Below are 22,391 nucleotides of genomic sequence, written 5' to 3'. Positions count from 1 at the left end.
TTTTACCATTTGTTTACTGTAAAAAGTGTTTATACTTTCAATTAACAAATTGAAGTCTTGTGAAAGGTTGACAGGATAACTGGCATTAACTGTCAAAATAATTTCAAACTATTGAAGTTAGCTTACAGAATAAACATGTCAATCAACCCATATGATTTTTGCTGTAATATTTTTGTTTTGAAAAGTCACTGTGACTGATAGAAAAGTGATGATTTTAGCAACATTTTAACCTGTCTGAATGCTAATAATCATTTTGCGTCGGGGGCGGAACCCCCCCACCAGGACTTTGTCCGGGGCCTGTGGCCCCTGGACCCTGGCTACTAGGTTTTTCTGATTTCAAAAATTGGCAGGTATGCCATATGGTAGTGAAGGCTTGAGAGGAACAGGAACAGTCAGATACCGTCTGCAGACATGCTCTGCTACTGTATCACAACTTTCAATGTGGCCCACAATCATCCACACCGTCAAAAAATATGTGAGTGCCACTTTTTTATGCTCAACAACAGGGTAGAGTTAGTGGATGGCAAATTGGGCTCCAGCCCTGAATGTTTTCTGAAAAAAGCGCCTAATCTGAATTTGACTTTTTTATTATTAGCGTGCAGTACCTGAGTCCAACAAAACAGGTAGCACAGTGTTTTTCAACCTTTTTTGAGCCATGTTTTGCATTAAAAAAAATCCAGAGCCACACCACCAGCAGAAATCATTAAATAAAACGAAACTCAGTTGACAGTAAAAAGTCGTTGTCGCAATTGTTGGATATGACTTTAAAGCATAACCAAGCATGCATCAATATAGCTCTTGTCTCAAAGTAGGTGTACTGTCACCACCTGTCACATCACACCCTGACTTATTTGGACTTTTTTGCGGTTTTCCTGTGTGTAGTGTTTTACTTCTTGTAAGGGCCTCACCTGCCATCATGGAAAGAAAAAAAATGTAAAAAGAAAAGAAAAAAATTGAATTTTTATATGTATCCAGTGATTATACTATAAAGTTATTTTCCATTTAACTTCACCAGTTTTAGATTATTTTTATTCAAAATCGCGGAATTTTCACATTTGCCGTTCAAATACTGAGAAGAGACGGTGCGGTGAACAGCAGCCAGTTGAGGCACGTCACTCAGTGCCGCAACATGGATTCCGGACTCGGCTAACTGCTGGCCTGCTGTGCAGTGAGACTGTATTGCTATATGAATTATATTATACATTTCCATAGTTTAGTTAGCTGAGGTATATAATGTACAGTGTATTTTGTCAACAACTGTATGTGTGTAAAGTATTTCTCGTGCTGAGCGATCATAAAACGGCTGCAAAAGACGCACTGGCTGAGGCTCGCCTCCTGCACCCCCGCCGTAGAATTGTTATATCAACTAAAGCCCACACTTAAACTTTCCACGTGCAAGATTGAATCTATTTAAAAAAATGATTTCATAAGAAGCCAAAAAGTGCAAAAACAATAATGTTCGTGTTGGAGGAGTTGTGAATGACTGCAGGGACACAACATTAGGTACACCTGCAGACTGCAGGCGTATCTAATTCACAACTCCTCCAACACGAACATTATTGTTTTTGCACTTTTTGGCTTCTTATTAAATAACTTTTGTAACCTATTTTTATGGGCTTTCCTCTTTGTGATGTTAAGTTCCTGTTATGCGCTGTCATACAGTATATCCCTTGAGCTCTTATTTTGAAGGCGCTAAGAGCGGAAGTGATGTCACGTTGCGGAGGTTTTTGAAAGAAGGTAAATAAAGTGGTCCTCGTGTAAACTGGAGCCTCCGTGTTTGTTATTTTGTAGTTTCATACAGTATAGGCCACATTTATAAACCCTCGGTTACACTTTTTTAAATAGATTCAATCTTGCACGTGGAAAGTTTAAGTGCGGGCTTTAGTTGTGGACTTCATTTCTAAGTAAAGGTAAGACCATAATAACGTTTTTTTTTATTAAATGTGCTTTTTTGTGTGCTACAGTTTGTATGTGTAAAGTTAAAGTTAAGTTAAAGTAGCAATGATTGTCACACACACACTAGGTGTAATGAAATTTGTCGTCTGTATTTGACCCATCCCCTTGATCACCCCCTGGGAGGTGAGGGGAGCAGTGGGCAGCAGCGGCGCCGCGCCTGGGAATCATTTTTGGTGATTTAACCCCCAATTCCAAGCCTTGATGCTGAGTGCCAAGCAGGGAAGAATGCTGGTATGAGCTTTTAAACATAACCCGTTAACTGCTGCCAATCAAATGGTGAATAAGATACTCTTTAGGGTTCATATGTTTGTAAGTCTGACTGTGATGAAGTCAGTGCCTCACCAGCCATCAACCTCACCGCACGTCACTGGTACTAGGTGGCGTTGTGCCGGCGGACGGAGGGGGCCGGGGGTCTTAAACGGTGGCTTTGTTGTGTGTGTGGACACAGATAAGGTTAGGTGTGAACCTTATCCAGCTTAGTGTAAACGGGGCCTTTTACATTGACACAGGGCCGGCCCGTGGCATAGGCCGTATAGGCAAATTCTAAGGGTGCTGTCCATCAGGGGGCGCCACGCCAGTGCCACAAATGTTGGAGAAAAAAAAAAAAGTTGGTAATATTATTTCTAAATACAAAAAATAATCCTACGTTAATTCAAATGCAAAGTAAAGCCTATATAATAGAAATATTATTTGTTACAATATTACGCCCCCCCCCCCCCCGCACGGTGCGCCCCCTCCCTTCCCGTATCATGACTCTTTTTGGACGTCACCACATCAAAAAAATCAACACAAGATGTCAAAACGGCCAAAACTGTCAGGTGCCCAGGGAAGAAAAAAGAGAAAAGAAGAGAAGGAGGAACGAGAAAAGACAGAGGTAGCAGGTAGGTAACGTTAGCCTACATGAAATTATTTGTCTGTTACAGAATGTGATAGTAACCTGGCTTTTTAGCATTAAGCTAATGTTACATGATTCGGCAATTGCTAATCAATAAGTAGCTAGTTCTGTTTTAACGTCGGGTTAATATTGTGGAGGGGGCTAAATTGTTATGGAAAATAATAATGTAACGTTAGGTAATTACAGTACTCCCACCTTACATTCCTCAGGGACATTTGTATTAGATCTTTTAAGCAGGTGTTATTGCCTTCTGGTTAGCTAATGTTTGCCCTGCAGGTAATAGTCACTTTTCCACCCCTTTATATATTAGGTATAGTTGTAAGCCTAGTTGTTAAAGTGCACATCATTAATGTTAATTAAGCAATATGTATGTAAAAAATATTGTATTTCATATATTCATTTTTTATTTTTTGCATTCATTTATTTATTCATATTTTTTTTATCTTGTTAACTATTCTGATTGTTAATTTGCTTTCTTTAAGTAAAAAAAAGGTCAAAGACAAAGCTATTCGGTTTCTTGTGAGTATATACAGTTCACTGCCGATGTGGGGGGGCGCCACCTAAAATCTTGCCTAGGGCGCCAGATTGGTTAGGGCCGGGCCTGCATTGACAGGCATATTTTCTGAACTCAATGGAATGACGATGCTCAACCAGACATGTCCAATACTGAATACATCTCCTACAAGTAAATCACCTGGAATAGTGAATATAGTAATCATTTTCCAAAACACGACAATTCCACAGGCAGAAGTCAATACATGAGCATTGACAATATATCACCTGCATGGTGACTAACCCTTTTTTTTTTTTTTTTTTTTTTAACACTTGCTTGATGGTTAAAAAAGTAAAGTCAAGTTTAACAGAAAACCTCACCTGGACTTTGAATAACAGTTGTTTGATGCTGGTAGATTGACCCTGGAACAGATAATTTAAAATGTCCATGATTTCATACAGAATGTGGCATCCATTTTGCTCTGTTTTTGACATAGGGTGGGCCTCATGTCTTTTGCACAATGCAGGTCAGCTGACTGTGACTGTGTACGGGAGAATGACAGGAATGCAGATGCCTGACAGTCAGTGGAGAATAAAAAGCACAACGCTCGTTGGGACTGAATGTTGCACATCAGACGAGGCAAATATAACTATCTATATAACTAATAACCTCAATGACGATTTGCATTGTGCCAAATGAAGGATGGCTGTGTTTTCTCTTTAAATGTACACTCAAACATGTGACCTGTCCTGGAGCCCGCCACCAAATTCTGGGGGCACTTGCATGCAGAGAGATGGAGCTTCACTTCTGTGCTCACATTACAGTTAAGTGCATCGAGGACATCAAATGTAGCTTGTTACTGTAACTGCTTTAGTGAGATAAGATGACAACTTAGCAGAAAGAAAAGTCGGTCGGGAGGAAGCTGAGAGGCACTTCATGGCCAAAAGACACGTCGGTCTTAAAAACATGTCAAGACACCTCTTCTCAAAGCAATCACACAATTCTGACTTCAAAATAAAAGTGCTACTCGTCACATCCGGTCCAACTACACTAACCAAAATTAAAAATGGTTGACATTACAATCATTCTTTGGTTATCAAAGATGTTTAAAAGACTTCCTTGTGGTCTACATAACATGTAATGGTGGTTCTTTTGTCCAAATTTCGCATAGATGATATTTTACAGACCATGTTGAAGCCGCTTTGTGACCATATCTTCAGCGTGGGCGGTTTTATTTACGTGCCTCCACTTTGACTGCATCTTCTCCCCGTTAAAGTACCAATGATTGTCACACACACACTAAGTGTGGCGAAATTATTCTCTGCATTTGACCCATCACCCTTGATCACCCCCTGGGAGGTGAGGGGAGCAGTGAGCAGCAGCGGTGGCCGCGCCCAGGAATCATTTTTGGTGATTTAACCCCCAATTCCAACCCTTGATGCTGAGTGCCAAGCAGGGAGGTAATGGCTCCCATGTGTATAGTCTTTGGTACGACTCGGCCGGGGTTTGAACTCACAACCTACCCATCTCAGGGCGGACACTCTAACCACTAGGCCACTGAGTAGGTTTTTTTAGTTTTTAACGCTTCTATATGGAATCTACCAACAGACATAAGTTTGAACTGTACGCTACTTTGTATTAGAAATGGCAACAGCTAAATATGCACATGCATGTATGAGCCAGTCTGCCTCAGAACAAGAAGAATGGGAAAAAGGAACTTATTGACTACAACGTCGGACTACAATTGAAGACTCGCGCAAAGCTCTTTGAATAAAACGTAACCATACAGGTAAAAGCCAGTAAATTAGAATATTTTGAAAAGCTTGATTTATTTCAGTAATTGCATTCAAAAGGTGTAACTTGTACATTATATTTATTCATTGCACACAGACTGATGCATTCAAATGTTTATTTCATTTAATTTTGATGATTTGAAGTGGCAACAAATGAAAATCCAAAATTCCGTGTGTCACAAAATTAGAATATTACTTAAGGCTAATACAAAAAAGGGATTTTTAGAAATGTTGGCCAACTGAAAAGTATGAAAATGAAAAATATGAGCATGTACAATACTCAATACTTGGTTGGAGCTCCTTTTGCCTCAATTACTGCGTTAATGCGGCGTGGCATGGAGTCGATGAGTTTCTGGCACTGCTCAGGTGTTATGAGAGCCCAGGTTGCTCTGATAGTGGCCTTCAACTCTTCTGCGTTTTTGGGTCTGGCATTCTGCATCTTCCTTTTCACAATACCCCACAGATTTTCTATGGGGCTAAGGTCAGGGGAGTTGGCGGGCCAATTTAGAACAGAAATACCATGGTCCGTAAACCAGGCACGGGTAGATTTTGCGCTGTGTGCAGGCGCCAAGTCCTGTTGGAACTTGAAATCTACATCTCCATAGAGCAGGTCAGCAGCAGGAAGCATGAAGTGCTCTAAAACTTGCTGGTAGACGGCTGCGTTGACCCTGGATCTCAGGAAACAGAGTGGACCGACACCAGCAGATGACATGGCACCCCAAACCATCACCCAACCATGCAAATTTTGCATTTCCTTTGGAAATCGAGGTCCCAGAGTCTGGAGGAAGACAGGAGAGGCACAGGATCCACGTTGCCTGAAGTCTAGTGTAAAGTTTCCACCATCAGTGATGGTTTGGGGTGCCATGTCATCTGCTGGTGTCGGTCCACTCTGTTTCCTGAGATCCAGGGTCAACGCAGCCGTCTACCAGCAAGTTTTAGAGCACTTCATGCTTCCTGCTGCTGACCTGCTCTATGGAGATGGAGATTTCAAGTTCCAACAGGACTTGGCGCCTGCACACAGCGCAAAATCTACCCGTGCCTGGTTTACGGACCATGGTATTTCTGTTCTAAATTGGCCCGCCAACTCCCCTGACCTTAGCCCCATAGAAAATCTGTGGGGTATTGTGAAAAGGAAGATGCAGAATGCCAGACCCAAAAACGCAGAAGAGTTGAAGGCCACTATCAGAGCAACCTGGGCTCTCATAACACCTGAGCAGTGCCAGAAACTCATCGACTCCATGCCACGCCGCATTAACGCAGTAATTGAGGCAAAAGGAGCTCCAACCAAGTATTGAGTATTGTACATGCTCATATTTTTCATTTTCATACTTTTCAGTTGGCCAACATTTCTAAAAATCTCTTTTTTGTATTAGCCTTAAGTAATATTCTAATTTTGTGACACACGGAATTTTGGATTTTCATTTGTTGCCACTTCAAATCATCAAAATTAAATGAAATAAACATTTGAATGCATCAGTCTGTGTGCAATGAATAAATATAATGTACAAGTTACACCTTTTGAATGCAATTACTGAAATAAATCAAGTTTTTCAAAATATTCTAATTTACTGGCTTTTACCTGTATATGGAGATATCCGCTGACATCATCAATGGAAAAAACGTCACAAATGGGGCAAATTCCAAACGGCTCATTTGGAGTAAGCATAAAGGAAGGCAAAAATGTTTTAGAAATATCGCTGCAATGCCTTCAATGGTTTGATTTCACATTTTCAAGACTTATGCAGATCCCAAATACACAAAAACAGGTACCAGTAGGTAAAAAATATAGGTATACCCTATGGAGTGGGCCTCTTTGGTTGTCAAAGATGTTTTGTAATGTAATCTGTGATATTTCTACCTAAATAAATGCTAGTACATCAATTAAGGCATATAGGGGGGAATTGTTCTTGCAGGCTGAAATATTATGTTTATTCTTTTATAACATCTTCTAGTTGATAGTCCTCCATTACAGAATGTTTAGCAGGCTGAATAATAGACTTTATTAATAAAACCAGAAGGTTAAGACATTTTCATGCAGCGATATGAATACCATTAACCTATCAGAAGCATTTATTCAGGTAGAAATATCACAGATTACACCTTTGACAATCAAACAATGATTAAAAAAAATCCACATTTTGAGTTAACATGCAAAACTGGTATGTAAAAAGGAAGTGTAGCTCTTCTTCGCTGAATGCAAGTGCTTCTACAGCAGGAATCTAAATTCTGTCAGGGATACACCAACGCGCTGTAGGTAATTATTTTTATTGTCATTAAAAGCCTGTTTTGTCCAGTTTGTGTTAAGCTATTTAAAAAAGCATAATGTTAAATAAACATGCCATTAAGCCAAACAAATTGTCTAATCCCAAAAAACTTGAAAATGATCTGTCTATGGTACATTTGTTAATGATGTAAAAATGATATATGTCTGCGATTATAGCGATTAATTTCGAGTTAACTGAATAAAAAGTGATTACTCGTTATTAAATATTTAAATAATTTGACAGCTCTAAAGTATAATATTATTATTGTATTATCATTAGTGCATCGTCTGAGGCTTAAAGGGGAACTGCACTTTTTTTGCAATGTTGCCTATTATTCATATCACATATATAAGACAAGAACACATATGTTTTTATTTTGTTGAAGCATTCTTAGTAGTAAATAAATGCGATCAAAAGACACCTTACAATGGAGCCAATGGGAGTCGCTCGATTCTGCTCTTTAAAAACCATCCAAACACCTCCATTAAGGTTTTATATACATGCTGTAAGTATATATGTAATATAGTAACAGACACATTTATTATAACATTTAATAATTTATGTATTTTGGTCATTTGAAGCATACGCAAAATCACAAAATTTCTACTCACTGCAGACTTCATGAGAGCCAACACGCATAATAAAACATCACTTACTGTACAGTGTCTGCTGTCATTAGGATGCCGATTGATAGAATCTTGTTATAGTCCCATTTAGATGGAGAATAAATCATAATCCTCGAGAGGAAAAGTGGGGTAGAAGCAAGCATCTTGTTGTATCTTTCTCGTCATTTCCGGGTCTAAATTGGCTATCAACTTGTCCTAATACGTCCTTATCCTCCTACAATCAAGGTGAGAGGCATGATTTATGATCGAGAATTAACTTTCACCAGCCCAAAGGCGAGGAAGCAGCTCACCACTCGATGGTGTCAACAAAGCCACACAAGCTAGTAACCAAGGCGGCGCTATAAATAGTTTGTTTATAATAACATTATTACTAATACTTAGCTAATATTCACGTCACGAAATGCAATTGGCGTATTGTTGGCGGTTTTTGGGTGGAAAGGCGGAAAAGATGACCTCCCTTTAGCTCCATTGTAAGCAGACTTTTATTTACCAATTAGAATGCATTGAAAATAAATACATCTTTTTTTCATAATGATTGTGAACGATACGCTAAATTCCAAAAAGGTTTTTTTTTTTAATACATTCTAAATAGTAAATAAATACGATCAAAAGTCTGCTTACAATGTAACGTCTGAGAGTTGCTCTATTCTGCCTATAAAGCCCTTAAAAACATCCATTATTGTTTTACATACATAATTTAAGTATATATGTAATGTAGTAACAGGCACCTTTATAATCACATTTAATATTTACATATTTTGCTCATCTTAATTTCAAAAACACATTGTTATTTTTTCAACTCCCATCACTGATTATTACTCACTGCAGACTTCATGAGAGCCATCAAACATAATGAAACATCACTTACTGTACACAGTCTGCTGTCATTAGGGGCATGACTGCTAGGATGTTCATATATTCCCATTTAGATGATGTATGACTCCTCGTGAAGAAAAGGGGGGTGAAACCAAGCGTCTTTTCTCGCCATTCCCGGGTTTAAATTGGCTGTCAAAGTGTACCAACTTGTCGGGATATGTCTTCGTCCCTCTGTTATCCAGGTGAGATGCATGATTTATAATCTACAATAAAGTTTGACGAGCAACTGATCATGTCAACATTGGCACACAAGCTCGTGATCATGGCGCCGCTATAAATACATACCTGCCAACTACTCCGGTTTTCCCGTAATTAGTACGGTTTTCATCAACCTATTCCGGGTTACGGTTGCAGTGATAAAAAATACGGTTTTTCATTAATTAAAAAAAAATATTAAAAAAAAAGTTTTATTCACGAAATCACGTAACAACAATGACAATCGACACTGCTTCCCGTAACTTCCTATCGAGCCATTCCGAATGCCATGCGCGAGGCTGTTTATAGCACCGCTGCCAAGCACGAGGCACCAGTTGCCATTGTTTCCAAACGAGCGAACGATCATGGAATCAGCCGGAGAAAAATCGCAAACGAGTCTTAAACCGAAAAGAAAACTGCAGTCATTCCGTGAAGAATATTCAAAAGCCTATCCGGGAATAATTATCCGTTCCAAAAAGGGTGAAAACTACGCGAATCGCACCTTGTGCAGACAAGATTTTTCGATCGGACACGGAGGAATTAGCGATGTAAAAGACCACGTTGGGACAAAAAAAACACAAGTCTAATGCCGTTGCTAGCGATACAAGTGGAAAACTTTCAACGTTTTTCGTCACCCAAACAGATTCTTTGGATGTGATGAATGCCAAAGTTTTATTTACGGAGGCAATAATTGAGCATGGACTTCCAATCGCACTGGCTGATCACATGGGACAGTTATTTCGGAAAATGTTTCCCGACTCGAAAATCGCCCAAAAATATGGATGTGGTCGAACCAAAACATCAAACATTATTCAGTGTCTTGGAACAGAATCCTCAAAAAGTATCGCCGATGTCATGAAGACGGAACCATTTAGCATGTCGACTGACGGCAGCACCGATTATGACGATGTAAAACTGTACCCCATTTGTGTTCCATATTTCGATGACGATATGATAATTGTGATAGAAATGTGAATTTTAGGCACAGAATATTTTTTACAATTGAACAAGGCAGTAGATTATACAAGCTTGGACAGAAAGTTAATAATGACACCAATTTTTTTTTTAATGGAATTGTTTAGTACTGTTTTACCATTTGTTTACTGTAAAAAGTGTTTATACTTTCAATTAACAAATTGAAGTCTTGTGAAAGGTTGACAGGATAACTGGCATTAACTGTCAAAATAATGTCAAACTATTGAAGTTAGCTTACAGAATAAACATGTCAATCAACCCATATGATTTTTGCTGTAATATTTTTGTTTTGAAAAGTCACTGTGACTGATAGAAAAGTGATGGTTTTAGCAACATTTTAACCTGTCTGAATGCTAATAATCATTTTGCCGACTGGACCCTGGCTACTAGGTTTTTCTGATTTCAAAAGTTGGCAGGTATGTAAATAGTTTGTCTGTGTTAGCACTTATAATAACAATATCACTAACACTTGTTAATATTCAAGTCAGGAAATGTAAATGGAGTATTGTTGGCGGTTTTTGGATGTTTTTTTCTTGGATTTTACGGGTGGAATAGAGGATTTCCAATTGGCCGCGCTGTAAGCGGACTTTTATTTACGTTTAGGAGTTAGACTGTCTTGGTTGACAAGACTCTGCAGCATCGCGTGGACATCGGGGGCGGTACCACTGGATTGGCAGACCGGGGTGGTGGTTCCTCTCTTTAAGAAGGGGAACCGGAGGGTGTGTTCTAACTATCGTGGGATCACACTCCTCAGCCTTCCCGGTAAGGTCTATTCAGGTGTACTGGAGAGGAGGCTACGCCGGATAGTCGAACCTCGGATTCAGGAGGAACAGTGTGGTTTTCGTCCTGGTCGTGGAACTGTGGACCAGCTCTATACTCTCGGTAGGGTCCTTGAGGGTGCATGGGAGTTTGCCCAACCAGTCTACATGTGTTTTGTGGACTTGGAGAAGGCATTGGACCGTGTCCCTCGGGAAGTCCTGTGGGGAGTGCTCAGAGAGTACGGGGTATCGGACTGTCTTATTGTGGCAGTCCGCTCCCTGTATGATCAGTGCCAGAGCTTGGTCCGCATTGCCGGTAGTAAGTCGGACACGTTTCCAGTGAGGGTTGGACTCCGCCAAGGCTGCCCTTTGTCACCCATTCTGTTCATAACTTTTATGGACAGAATTTCTAGGCGCAGTCAAGGCGTTGAGGGGATCTGGTTTGGTGGCTGCAGGATTAGGTCTCTGCTTTTTGCAGATGATGTGGTCCTGATGGCTTCATCTGGCCAGGATCTTCAGCTCTCACTGGATCGGTTCGCAGCTGAGTGTGAAGCGACTGGGATGAGAATCAGCACCTCCAAGTCCGAGTCCATGGTTCTCGCCTGGAAAAGGGTGGAGTGCCATCTCCGGGTTGGGGAGGAGATCTTGCCCCAAGTGGAGGAGTTCAAGTACCTCGGAGTCTTGTTCACGAGTGAGGGAAGAGTGGATCGTGAGATCGACAGGCGGATCGGTGCGGCGTCTTCAGTAATGCGGACGCTGTATCGATCCGTTGTGGTGAAGAAGGAGCTGAGCCGGAAGGCAAAGCTCTCAATTTACCGGTCGATCTACGTTCCCATCCTCACCTATGGTCATGAGCTTTGGGTTATGACCGAAAGGACAAGATCACGGGTACAAGCGGCCGAAATGAGTTTCCTCCGCCGGGTGGCGGGGCTCTCCCTTAGAGATAGGGTGAGAAGCTCTGCCATCCGGGGGGAGCTCAAAGTAAAGCCGCTGCTCCTCCACATCAAGAGGAGCCAGATGAGGTGGTTCGGGCATCTGGTCAGGATGCCACCCGAACGCCTCCCTAGGGAGGTGTTTAGGGCACGTCCGACCGGTAGGAGGCCGCGGGGAAGACCCAGGACACGTTGGGAAGACTATGTCTCCCGGCTGGCCTGGGAACGCCTCGGGATCCCACAGGAAGAGCTGGACGAAGTGGCTGGGGAGAGGGAAGTCTGGGCTTCCCTGCTTAGGCTGCTGCCCCCGTGACCCGACCTCGGATAAGCGGAAGAAGATGGATGGATGGATGGAGTTAGAATGCATTAAAAAAAATACATCTGTCGTCATGTCTTTCGTAATGATTGTGAACAATAGGCAAAACTCCCCAAAAAAACGTAGTTCCCTTTTAACATTACAGTAGTACTTCAGTTTCCGTTAGTAATCCATTTCAAAAGGTCCAATGAAGCTAGTTAAACTAATATATTTATTGTGGATCAAAATCTTTTAAGGCATAATATTATTTCTCTATTTTAATGTTTGTGTTGCTTGCTGCTGAGTATTCATTACATCAGGGCCGCAAATGGCATTTTTGAACTTGGGCACCCCATTCCATGAAACGTGGGCACACTGACTAGTTTGTTAAACGCAATGTTTGGCCGTACAACAACTGAGACGGAACACTAAAACAATGCAAAACTTTTGGTGAAATTTTCTTTGACAACTAAATCACACCAAAGGTTTGTCCCAACAGTCACCTGATCCTGATCTACACTAATATACCCCTCCTTTTTGGACTCTTGGGTGACTGTTTAAAGGGTCAATCAAAGAGTATGCTACTCACAATGCACAGAGGAAGGTGAGCTCCTGGACGGGTACGTCCCGTAATGGCTGGAGTGGCTTCCCGGGTACGGAGGAGGCAGATCTCCAAAGGAATATTGCACCCCCACCATACGCGACTTGGTTTTCAACGCCTGGCTCCTCTCCTTTTTCAGCTTTTCTGGGTCCTTCAGCAGAGAAACCAGATTCTTGGCCTTTTCGCGTATGTGCTGCCCTTGGTCCTGTCCGTCTCGGTCTATGTACTGGAAATCTTTCAGGGTCTGAATGGAGTAGATGTTGTCCCGGCACTCCTGCGCCACACGTTCCGAGCCCGTTTTGACCAGGTAGTCCATCAGGCCAAGCGCCTTGTACACGTGGCGCCAGTTTTTCCCGTGGTCGTTGAGCCGCCTCCACAATATACCCATGACCTCGGTGAAGGCCATCATGTTGTAGGTCAGGTCAGCAATTTCCGCCATCAGCGAGCTGGAGGGGCCCCACGGGTCGTTGGAGGTGGCTTCTCGCACCTTGATCTCGGCCTCCGTGTAGCTGTTGACCACATTTTTCATCTGCCGGCGAATTGATGAGGTCGTCATGGTGTCTGGTTATTTACACAGGCGCGCCGGTGGGGGAAAAAAAACTGGGGATTTCGTTAGAAAGTGTCTTCAGAAAAAAAATAAGAAAAATCCAACGTCAAGGTGTTTGCAACTTCAGTGACAACCACAAGGGTGTTCCTGTGTAAGAAGAAGACAACTGATTAGGTGCTGAAGACAAAAGTACCGTATTTTCCGCACCATAAGGCGCCCTGGGTTATAAGCCGCGCCTTCAATGAACGGCATATTTCAAAACTTTGTCCACCTATAAGCCGCCCCGTGTTATAAGCCGCATCTAACTGCGCTAAAGGAATGTCAAAAAAACAGTCAGATAGGTCAGTCAAACTTTAATAATATATTAAAAACCAGCGTTCTAACAACTCTGTTCACTCCCAAAATGTACGGTAATGTGCAACTGTGCAATCAATAAGCATCAATAACTTAATGTTGCTCGAACGTTAATGTCACAACACACAGAATAAACATAACGCTCACTTTCTGAAGTTATTCTTCATTCATAAATCCCTCGAATTCTTCTCCTTCGGTGTCCGAATTAAAAAGTTGGGCGAATACGGGATCCAAAATGGCCGGCTCCGTCTCGTCGAAGTCATCAGAGTCAATGTTGCTATTGTTGTCCAGCAGTTCCGTGAATCCTGCCTTCCGGAAAGTTCGGACCACAGTTGAGACCGATATATCCGCCCAGGCATTTACAATCCACTGGCAGATGTTGGCGTATGTCGTCCGGCGCTGTCTCCCTGTCTTAGTTCTCCATGTTCGAACTGCTCCCACAGTGGAGTGTTTTAAGTCTCGTCTTAAGACCCACTTTTATTCTCTGGCTTTTAACACTACGTGAGTTGTGTGGTCCTCTGTTGTCCTCTGTGTTTTTAAAATTTTGCTTTTGCTTTCTATTTACTGTTTTAATTGGTTTTACCCTTTGAAATTGTTTTTAATCACATTTATTTTATATTGTTTTTAATTGTGTTTAATATTGTTGTGCAGCACTTTGGAAACATTTTGTTGTTTAAATGTGCTATATAAATAAAGTGGATTGGATTGGATTGGATTAGTGGCGCAGGTCATCTTGTTGCTTCAATTCTCTTGCTGCTGCTCTATTTCCGTGTTCTACTGCGTGACTTATTGCCTTGAGTTTGAATTCTGCGTTGTACGCGTGTCTCTTAATAGGAGCCATTTTGTGGTCTTTACAGATGTAAACACACAAATGAAATGAAACGCAATATCCGGGGGCTTCTTCTTCTACGGGGGCGGGTGGTTGCTTACAGTAGAAGAAGAAGCGCTTCCTCTTCTATGGGGGCGGGTGCTTACCTTGGCGGTTGCTTACCGTAGAAGAAGAAGCGCTTCCTCTTCTACGGGGAAAAAAGATGGCGGCTGTTTACCGTAGTTGCGAGACCTAAACTTTATGAAAATGAATCTTAATATTAATCCATATATAAAGCGCACCGGGTTATAAGCCGCACTGTCAGCTTTTGAGTAAATTTGTGGTTTTTAGGTGCGGCTAATAGTGCGGAAAATACGGACTGGGACGATTGGATCTTTCTATCAGAGTCCAACTGTAAATATCATTTAATTCAGTGTTTTTCAACCACTGAGATTATCTAGTTTCACCTATTTGGGTTAAAAATATTGTTTGCAAAGCAGTAATTATAGTCTGCAAATGATGCGTTGTTGTTGAGTGTCGATGCTGTCTAGAGCTCGGCAGAGTAACCGTGTAATACTCTTCCATATCAGTAGGTGGCAGCAGGTAGCTAATTGGTAGATGTCGGAAACAGAACTGAACTGGCTACAAAGTAAACAAAAACAGAATGCTGGACGACAGCAAAGACTTACTGTGGAGCAAAGACGGCGTCCACAATGTACATCCGAACATGACATGACAATCAACAATGTCCCCACAAAGAAGGATAAAAACAACTGAAATATTCTCGATTGCTAAAACAAAGCAGGTGCGGGGAATATCGCTCAAAAGGAAGACATGAAACTGCTACTGGAAAATACCAACAAAACAGGAAAAGCCACTACAAGACACTACACACAGGAAAACACCAAAAAAAAGTCCCAAATAAGTCCCGGTGTGATGTGACAGGTGGTGACAGTACTTTTGAGACAAGTATATTGATGCATGCTTGGTTATGGTTTGAATTCATATTCAACAATTGCGACGACAAATTTTTATTGTCAATATTGAGTTATATTTTTTAATGATTTTTGCTTCGGATTTTTTCAATGAAAACAATGTGCCTTGGCTCAAAAAAGGTTGAAAAACACTGTCTTAGGCGATATCATTGCTGACTGAGCAGTTTCTTTCTTACCACTATTACAAAATTGGCTCTGTTGCTGCTCATTCGTGGCTTGCACTACACTTGTAAATACTTTACCATATAGTCAAAAAAAAGCTATGTTTTCTTTTCAATTCTTTCATTCGGACCAAAGCATTATTCAAAGTTAAGATGTTGTACAATGATGACATTTCTCAAATACGCGGCTCTCTGAATTCAACGCCCTGTTTAGTGGTTGAGTGTTGTAAATGACTGGGCTATAATTAGAATCCTAATGAAGGGCCCGGCCCGGTTAATGAATTGATGGACAAAATGTGTCCCAAGAGATCACATTTTCACCCTTGCCATTTTTATTTTACAAGCCGCAGTCATTGTCGCTGTGCAACTGCGCCAAGAAACACAACGCCCGAGCTGGTCATTCTTTGGAACAACGCTGAGTAATTGTGTTGCGAAACAACGCGTTGTTTCCGAGCTCAGTCATTGTTCACAGTTTCCTTCCTTCAAAAAGGTAAGTGGTGTACAGTCCAATGCCAAACCCCAGTTCAGGAACTAGGTGAAATATGTTGCTGTAACCTTAATGGTGTCAATCAGGATACGACTGATACCGATCCACTTTCAATTCCAAATAGGCCTACTAGCCCCAACATTAGCTCCATAAAATGGTAGTAATTATTTCCAATGCCTGTCAAAATGATGACTTGTCCTTAAAATGAAAACCGGTCTTAATGAAAAAGTTTTATTGTTGGCCATTTAGCTAGCTTAGCCTAATGCCTAGCAAGAACTCAACAACTTTGTAGAGGACCGTAAGAAACTCTGAATTTTTCTTTCAGGGCTATGTTTGATTTATTTTTTACATTCTTTGTCTGAGTCACCATTGCATAAATAAAAGGTATATTCCCATAGACATCTTCTAAGGGTACAGCGCATGGAGCGCTACTGACGAGACGCGGGGCCGCCATCTTGGAGTGGTGATCCGCTCCACTCAGTACAATTCATTTGGCAGGAGCAATGAACTGTCAGCGCATTTAATTCATCTTGCCTCACTGAATACCACTGATTTTCATCCGCTTTTTTGTCATACGTGTAGCTATGATAAAGGACACATGTTTTAGTATTCATAGTTTGCTTAACAGTAATAGAATATTCTTATATGCTATAAGTGACCAGACATCCGAGATCAAAACTGGGAATATAATCCCAGAGAAGGGGGAAAAAATGGTCAGCTATATTTAAATTGAAGAAACAATATGATTAGGTTATATATACATGTGTATATCCTACATAAAGAACATTAGATATCTATATATCTTATAGACTGTATCTCTGTTGCTGCAGCAGCAGAGAGTTTATTCTGTCTTGACACTTTCTATTACATTCTTCCCTTAAATGATCATGTTTACACTGATTGTTTTATATGTATTTGTTATGTATGTCGTTTTGGATAAAAGCGTCTGCCAAATACTTAAACATAAACATAAATAAACACCTGAAAGTCTTTATATGAGCTAAAACCACCAATCTGTTTCACTGGATTCAGAATAAAACCAAATTCTGTCTTACCCAACAATGTTAGTTTTTGAATATTGTTACTTGAAGACTTATTCCTGGTTACAATTATACTGTTAAGAAAGTCTTGTCTTATACTTTGCCTAAAATGAGAATGCATCATAATCAGTGGCGGCTGGTGAATTTTGTTTTAGGTGGAGCTGAAAGTTTGTAAACCAAACCCCCATATATTACCCAGATTTCGATCTAATAAAGGTCTTAACTCATTCTCTTTCTATGCCACATCAATGTGGAATGCGCTCCCAACAGGTTTAAAAGAAAGGGCATCTCTATCCTCCTTCAAAACCGCAATAAAAGTACACCTCCAGGCAACTTCAACCCTAAACTAACACCCTCCCCGGATTGTTAATAATCAAATGTAAACAATCAAATGTAGATACTTTTCTTATGCCTTCTGATGTCTCTCTCTCTATGTCCACTACTTGCTGTACATATCCTACCAAGTCAGTCCTACACTGTTTCAATATCCATTTCTCTGTTCTCAATTGTTGATGACTGATGATAACAACCAAACCTAACCTCCCCCCACACCCCGAATTGTAAATAAGGTAAATAATTCAATGTATACACCCTGATGATTATCTTGTGTGATGACTGTATTATGATGATAGTATAAATGATAGTATATATTTGTATCATGAATCAATTTACCGTATTTTCCGCACTATAAGGCGCACCTAAAAACCACAAATTTTCTCAAAAGCTGACAGTGCGCCTTATAACCCGGTGCGCTTTATATATGGATAAATATTAAGATTCATTTTCATAAAGTTTCGGTCTCGCAACTTCGGTAAACAGCCGCCATCTTTTTTCCCGGTAGAACAGGAAGCGCTTCTTCTTCTACGCAAGCAACCGCCAAGATAAGCACCCGCCCCCATAGAACAGGAAGCGCTTCTTCTTCTACTGTAAGCAACCACCCGCCCGCGTAGAAGAAGAAAAAGTGCGCGGATATCACCGTACGTTTCATTTCCTTTGTGTGTTTACATCTGTAAAGACCACAAAATGGCTCCTACTAAGCGACAAGGATCCGGTTCATGAAAAGACGCAATCTCTCCATCCGCACACGGATTACTATTTCACAGCAACTGATATTCCTGTGAACCGCACTGTGGATACAACGGGAGCACGTACGGTGAATATTCGCACCACAGGGAATGAGAAGTCATCCTTCACTGTGGTTCTAGCTTGCCATGCTAATGGCCAGAAACTTCCACCCATGGTGATATTCAAAAGGAAGACCTTGCCAAAAGAGACCTTTCCAGCCGGCGTCATCATAAAAGCTAACTCGAAGGGATGGATGAAGAAAAGATGAGCGAGTGGTTAAGGTAAGTTTAAGTTTACGCGAAGAGGCCGGGTGGCTTTTTTCACGCAGCTCTGTCCATGTTGATATACGTATGTTTGTGATTGCACATTTGCGTACATTTTGGGAGTGAACAGAGTTGTTAGAACGCTGGTTTTTAATATATTATTAAAGTTTGACTGACCTATCTGACTGTTTTTTTGACATTCCTTTAGCGCAGTTAGATGCGGCTTACAACACGGGGCGGCTTATAGGTGGACAAAGTTTTGAAATATGCCGTTCATTGAAGGCGCGGCTTTTAACCCAGGGCGCCTTATGGTGCGGAAAATACGGTAAGTGGACCCCAACTTAAACAAGTTGAAAAACTTATTGGGGTGTTACCATTTAGTGGTCAATTGTACGGAATATGTACTTCACTGTGCAGTCTACTAATAAAAGTCTCAATCAATTAATCAAAACCCCGCCCCCTACACAATCTGGACTGTGGTCCTAACTTTTACACCTGTTGGCTTTTACAATCTTTATCTTCATCATTTATTTCAACGTTTTTATTGAAGTATGACATTTTTAAATGTAATTAATTTCATTGACAAGCAATTCTATTATGGTCATACTCTTGTTTGCTAGCGGCTCCTATTTCAGTACTATTGAAGATCTTTGCTCCTTCTCAACTCTGTGGTAATATTCTTTTCACAAAATACAACGTTAATGTTAAATCCAGAGGTGGGTAGTAACGCGCTACATTTACTCCGTTACATCTACTTGAGTAACTTTTGGGATAAATTGTACTTCTAAGAGTAGTTTTAATGCAACATACTTTTACTTTTACTTGAGTATATTTATAGAGAAGAAACGCTACTTTTACTCCGCTACTTTTATCTACATTCAGCTCGCTACTCGCTACTAATTTTTATCGATCTGTTAATGCACGCTTTGTTTGTTTTTCTTTGTCAGAATGACCTTCATAGTGCCTGCGTTTCAACAAATACAGTCACTGGTGACGTTCACTCCGTTCCACCAATCAGATGCAGTCACTGGTGACGTTGGACCAATCAAACAGAGCCAGGCGGTCACATGACCTGACTTAAACAAGTTGAAAAACTTATTGGGGTGTTACCATTTAGTGGTCAATTGTACGGAATATGTACTGTACTGTGCAATCTACTAATACAAGTTCCAATCAATCAATCAAAAGTGTGAAGGAAAAAAGACCATTTTTTATTTCAACCGTCAAAAGCCTAAAGACTGACTGCACAGTTCCTGTCTTCACAATAAAAGTGCCGCTCCATCGCGCCTGCGCTTTCAAAATAAGAGTCTCCGAAAGCCTGCGCAAACAAGCTAGCAAGCTAGCAAGCTACGGAGTTTGCCGCCAATGTATTTCTTGTAAAGTGTATAAAAACGAATATGGAAGCTGGACAAATAAGAAGCCAAAAACCAACCACTTTCATGTGGTATTAGACAGAAAGGAGGAACTTTTTTTTCTCCATTTGAAAACGTGGACGTTTGTCATCACTACTGTCTGATTACAATCAATGCAAGTCATCAGAATCAGGTAATACACCAACTTATATTCTTGTCTTCATGAAAGAAAGGAATCTATATGTGTTAAACATGCATGTATATTCATTAAAACACCTTTAACATGTAAACAAAAACGGCAAAAAAAAAATATATAAATTATATACTGTATATATCAATGTATGTATATATATATATGTGTGTATATATATGTATATATGTGTGTGTGTGTATGTATATATATATATATATATATATATATATATATATATGTGTGTGTATATGTTACTCATCAGTTACTCAGTACTTGAGTAGTTTTTTTACAACATACTTTTTACTTTTACTCAAGTAAATATTTGGGTGACTACTCCTTACTTTTACTTGAGTAATAAATCTCTAAAGTAACAGTACTCTTACTTGAGTACAATTTCTGGCTACTCTACCCACCTCTGGTTAAATCCTACTTGTGAAAAGTAATCCCCCGATTCCTATTTTCAACAGTCCGCTCATTTGAGCAGGAAAACGCTGAAGTTTAGGCTGCTCGCCGGCTCCTCATCACCACTTCAAGATGGCGGCCCAATTTCTCGCGTCACAGCAGCCAATGCTGCGTCTACTTATAAGATGTCTATGGCTGCTAATTAGCAAACACGGGAAAACAAAAATGCGACGTTTTTCCGCACCATTTTTTTTTTTCCTATTAAGCGATAGTAGCTATTTTTTCCGAGTAAAGAAGATATGTTGGATACTTTTGAAACACGTTGTAATCTCAGGTGTGTAGATCTCTACGCTTGTTTACATACTTCACTATTTTGTTCAACAAGGTGTTGGCCGCCAAACCGTCAACATTTGAGGACACGTGGCGAAAGTTCGCCAGTCGGTTACCTGCCGTCACGCGATGACGTCACGGAACTTCAGGTAAAAGCACTTCCTGTTATTTCGCCGACTCATGCACACACGTTAAACGCCATACATCTCAAAGATATATTTGTTTGGAACATTTACAATTTTGTGCGCAATACCATGACTTACAAGCATGTCTTGACGATTTATTGACATAAACAAACTAGCTCCTCGCTACTGTAGAAGTCGCATATTTGGGTTTATACCGATTATAATTTTACCCATAATGCACTATGTCTCCCCGATAATTCCCACAAGAATGTCTTTATATGACGTCGCGTCAAATGTGTCGATGAGGTAAAAGTTCATCACCATGACTCAGCATTTTGTGTTAATCTTCCAAAAAAAAAAAAAAGTTACACCGTCAACTTTGAGAAAAAGACTATTTTCTATGTGAGCTTCCGCCTTCCTCTTACCTTCATGACTTGGCAGCGTCACGCTCCCAAACTGACGACCACGAAGACGAGGAGGAGAATGTGGCTGCTGCAAGAAGACCAAAATGTGCCTCCGCCTCTCCGCATGTCCTGACCGGACACAAGTAGTTCTCGAGATCCCAACGTAGAAGGTACTAGAACCCTGACCCTACTTCGTAGAGGAAGCCGAGCTGAGAGCAGACTGGTCTGGCAGGACTGGAACACATCAGAGTGGAGGCTGGCCTGCACACAATTAACCCTTTCACTGCCTCATACCACACTCAGTCATAACATTAGGTACAACATAACCCTTTCACTGCCTCGTACAACTCAGGTCATAACATTAGGTACAACATAACCCTTTCACTGCCTCGTGCAGGTCATAACATTAGGTACAACATAACCCTTTCACTGCCTCATGCAGGTCAAAACATTAGGTACAACATAACCCTTTCACTGCCTCATGCAGGTCATAACATTAGGTACAACATAACCCTTTCACTGCCTCATGCAACACTCAGGTCATAACATTAGGTACAACATAACCCTTTCACTGCCTCATGCAGGTCATAACATTAGGTACAACATAACCCTTTCACTGCCTCATGCAGGTCATAACATTAGGTACAACATAACCCTTTCACTGCCTCATGCAGGTCATAACATTAGGTACAACATAACCCTTTCACTGCCTCATGCCACACTCAGTCATAACATTAGGTACAACATAACCCTTTCACTGCCTCATGCAGGTCATAACATTAGGTACAACATAACCCTTTCACTGCCTCATGCAGGTCATAACATTAGGTACAGCATAACCCTTTCACTGCCTCATGCAGGTCATAACATTAGGTACAACATAACCCTTTCACTGCCTCATGCAGGTCATAACATTAGGTACAGCATAACCCTTTCACTGCCTCATGCAGGTCATAACATTAGGTACAGCATAACCCTTTCACTGCCTCATGCAGGTCATAACATTAGGTACAACATAACCCTTTCACTGCCTCATGCAGGTCATAACATTAGGTACAACATAACCCTTTCACTGCCTCATGCAGGTCATAACATTAGGTACAGCATAACCCTTTCACTGCCTCATGCAGGTCATAACATTAGGTACAACATAACCCTTTCACTGCCTCATGCAGGTCATAACATTAGGTACAACATAACCCTTTC

General features: G+C 40.8%; 2 protein-coding genes across 5 annotated transcripts in view; one reads left to right on the top strand and one right to left on the bottom strand.

Moving 5' to 3' along the window:
- LOC140676628 (ADP-ribosylation factor-like protein 16) overlaps window positions 1–4,379 on the top strand; it is a 39,526-nt gene extending 35,147 nt beyond the window's left edge. Inside the window, exon 6 of the mRNA XM_072915831.1 lies at window positions 3,871–4,379. Within this exon, the coding sequence (XP_072771932.1) occupies window positions 3,871–3,879 (9 nt within the window). The 3' untranslated portion in view covers window positions 3,880–4,379. The remainder of the gene's footprint in view (window positions 1–3,870) is intronic.
- Window positions 1–21,443, bottom strand: part of LOC133615661 (epsin-3-like) — a 48,048-nt gene extending 26,605 nt beyond the window's left edge. For 2 of the 4 annotated variants that reach the window (XM_061974415.2, XM_061974417.2), the window contains exons 1-2: window positions 21,207–21,442; window positions 12,648–13,353 (exon numbers count right to left, since the gene is read on the bottom strand). In XM_061974415.2, the coding sequence (XP_061830399.1) occupies window positions 12,648–13,215 (568 nt within the window). In that variant the 5' untranslated portion in view covers window positions 13,216–13,353; window positions 21,207–21,442. Of the gene's footprint in view, window positions 1–3,724; window positions 3,767–12,647; window positions 13,354–21,206 lie in introns of all 4 variants that reach the window. The other 2 variants (XM_061974416.2, XM_061974413.2) reach the window with 2 other exon arrangements.
- Window positions 21,444–22,391: the final 948 nt, after the last annotated feature.

This window comes from Nerophis lumbriciformis, linkage group LG22 (genome assembly GCF_033978685.3).
Source record: "Nerophis lumbriciformis linkage group LG22, RoL_Nlum_v2.1, whole genome shotgun sequence".
NCBI classification, from domain to species: domain Eukaryota; kingdom Metazoa; phylum Chordata; class Actinopteri; order Syngnathiformes; family Syngnathidae; genus Nerophis; species Nerophis lumbriciformis.
This window is presented reverse-complemented; position numbering and strand designations above follow the sequence as displayed.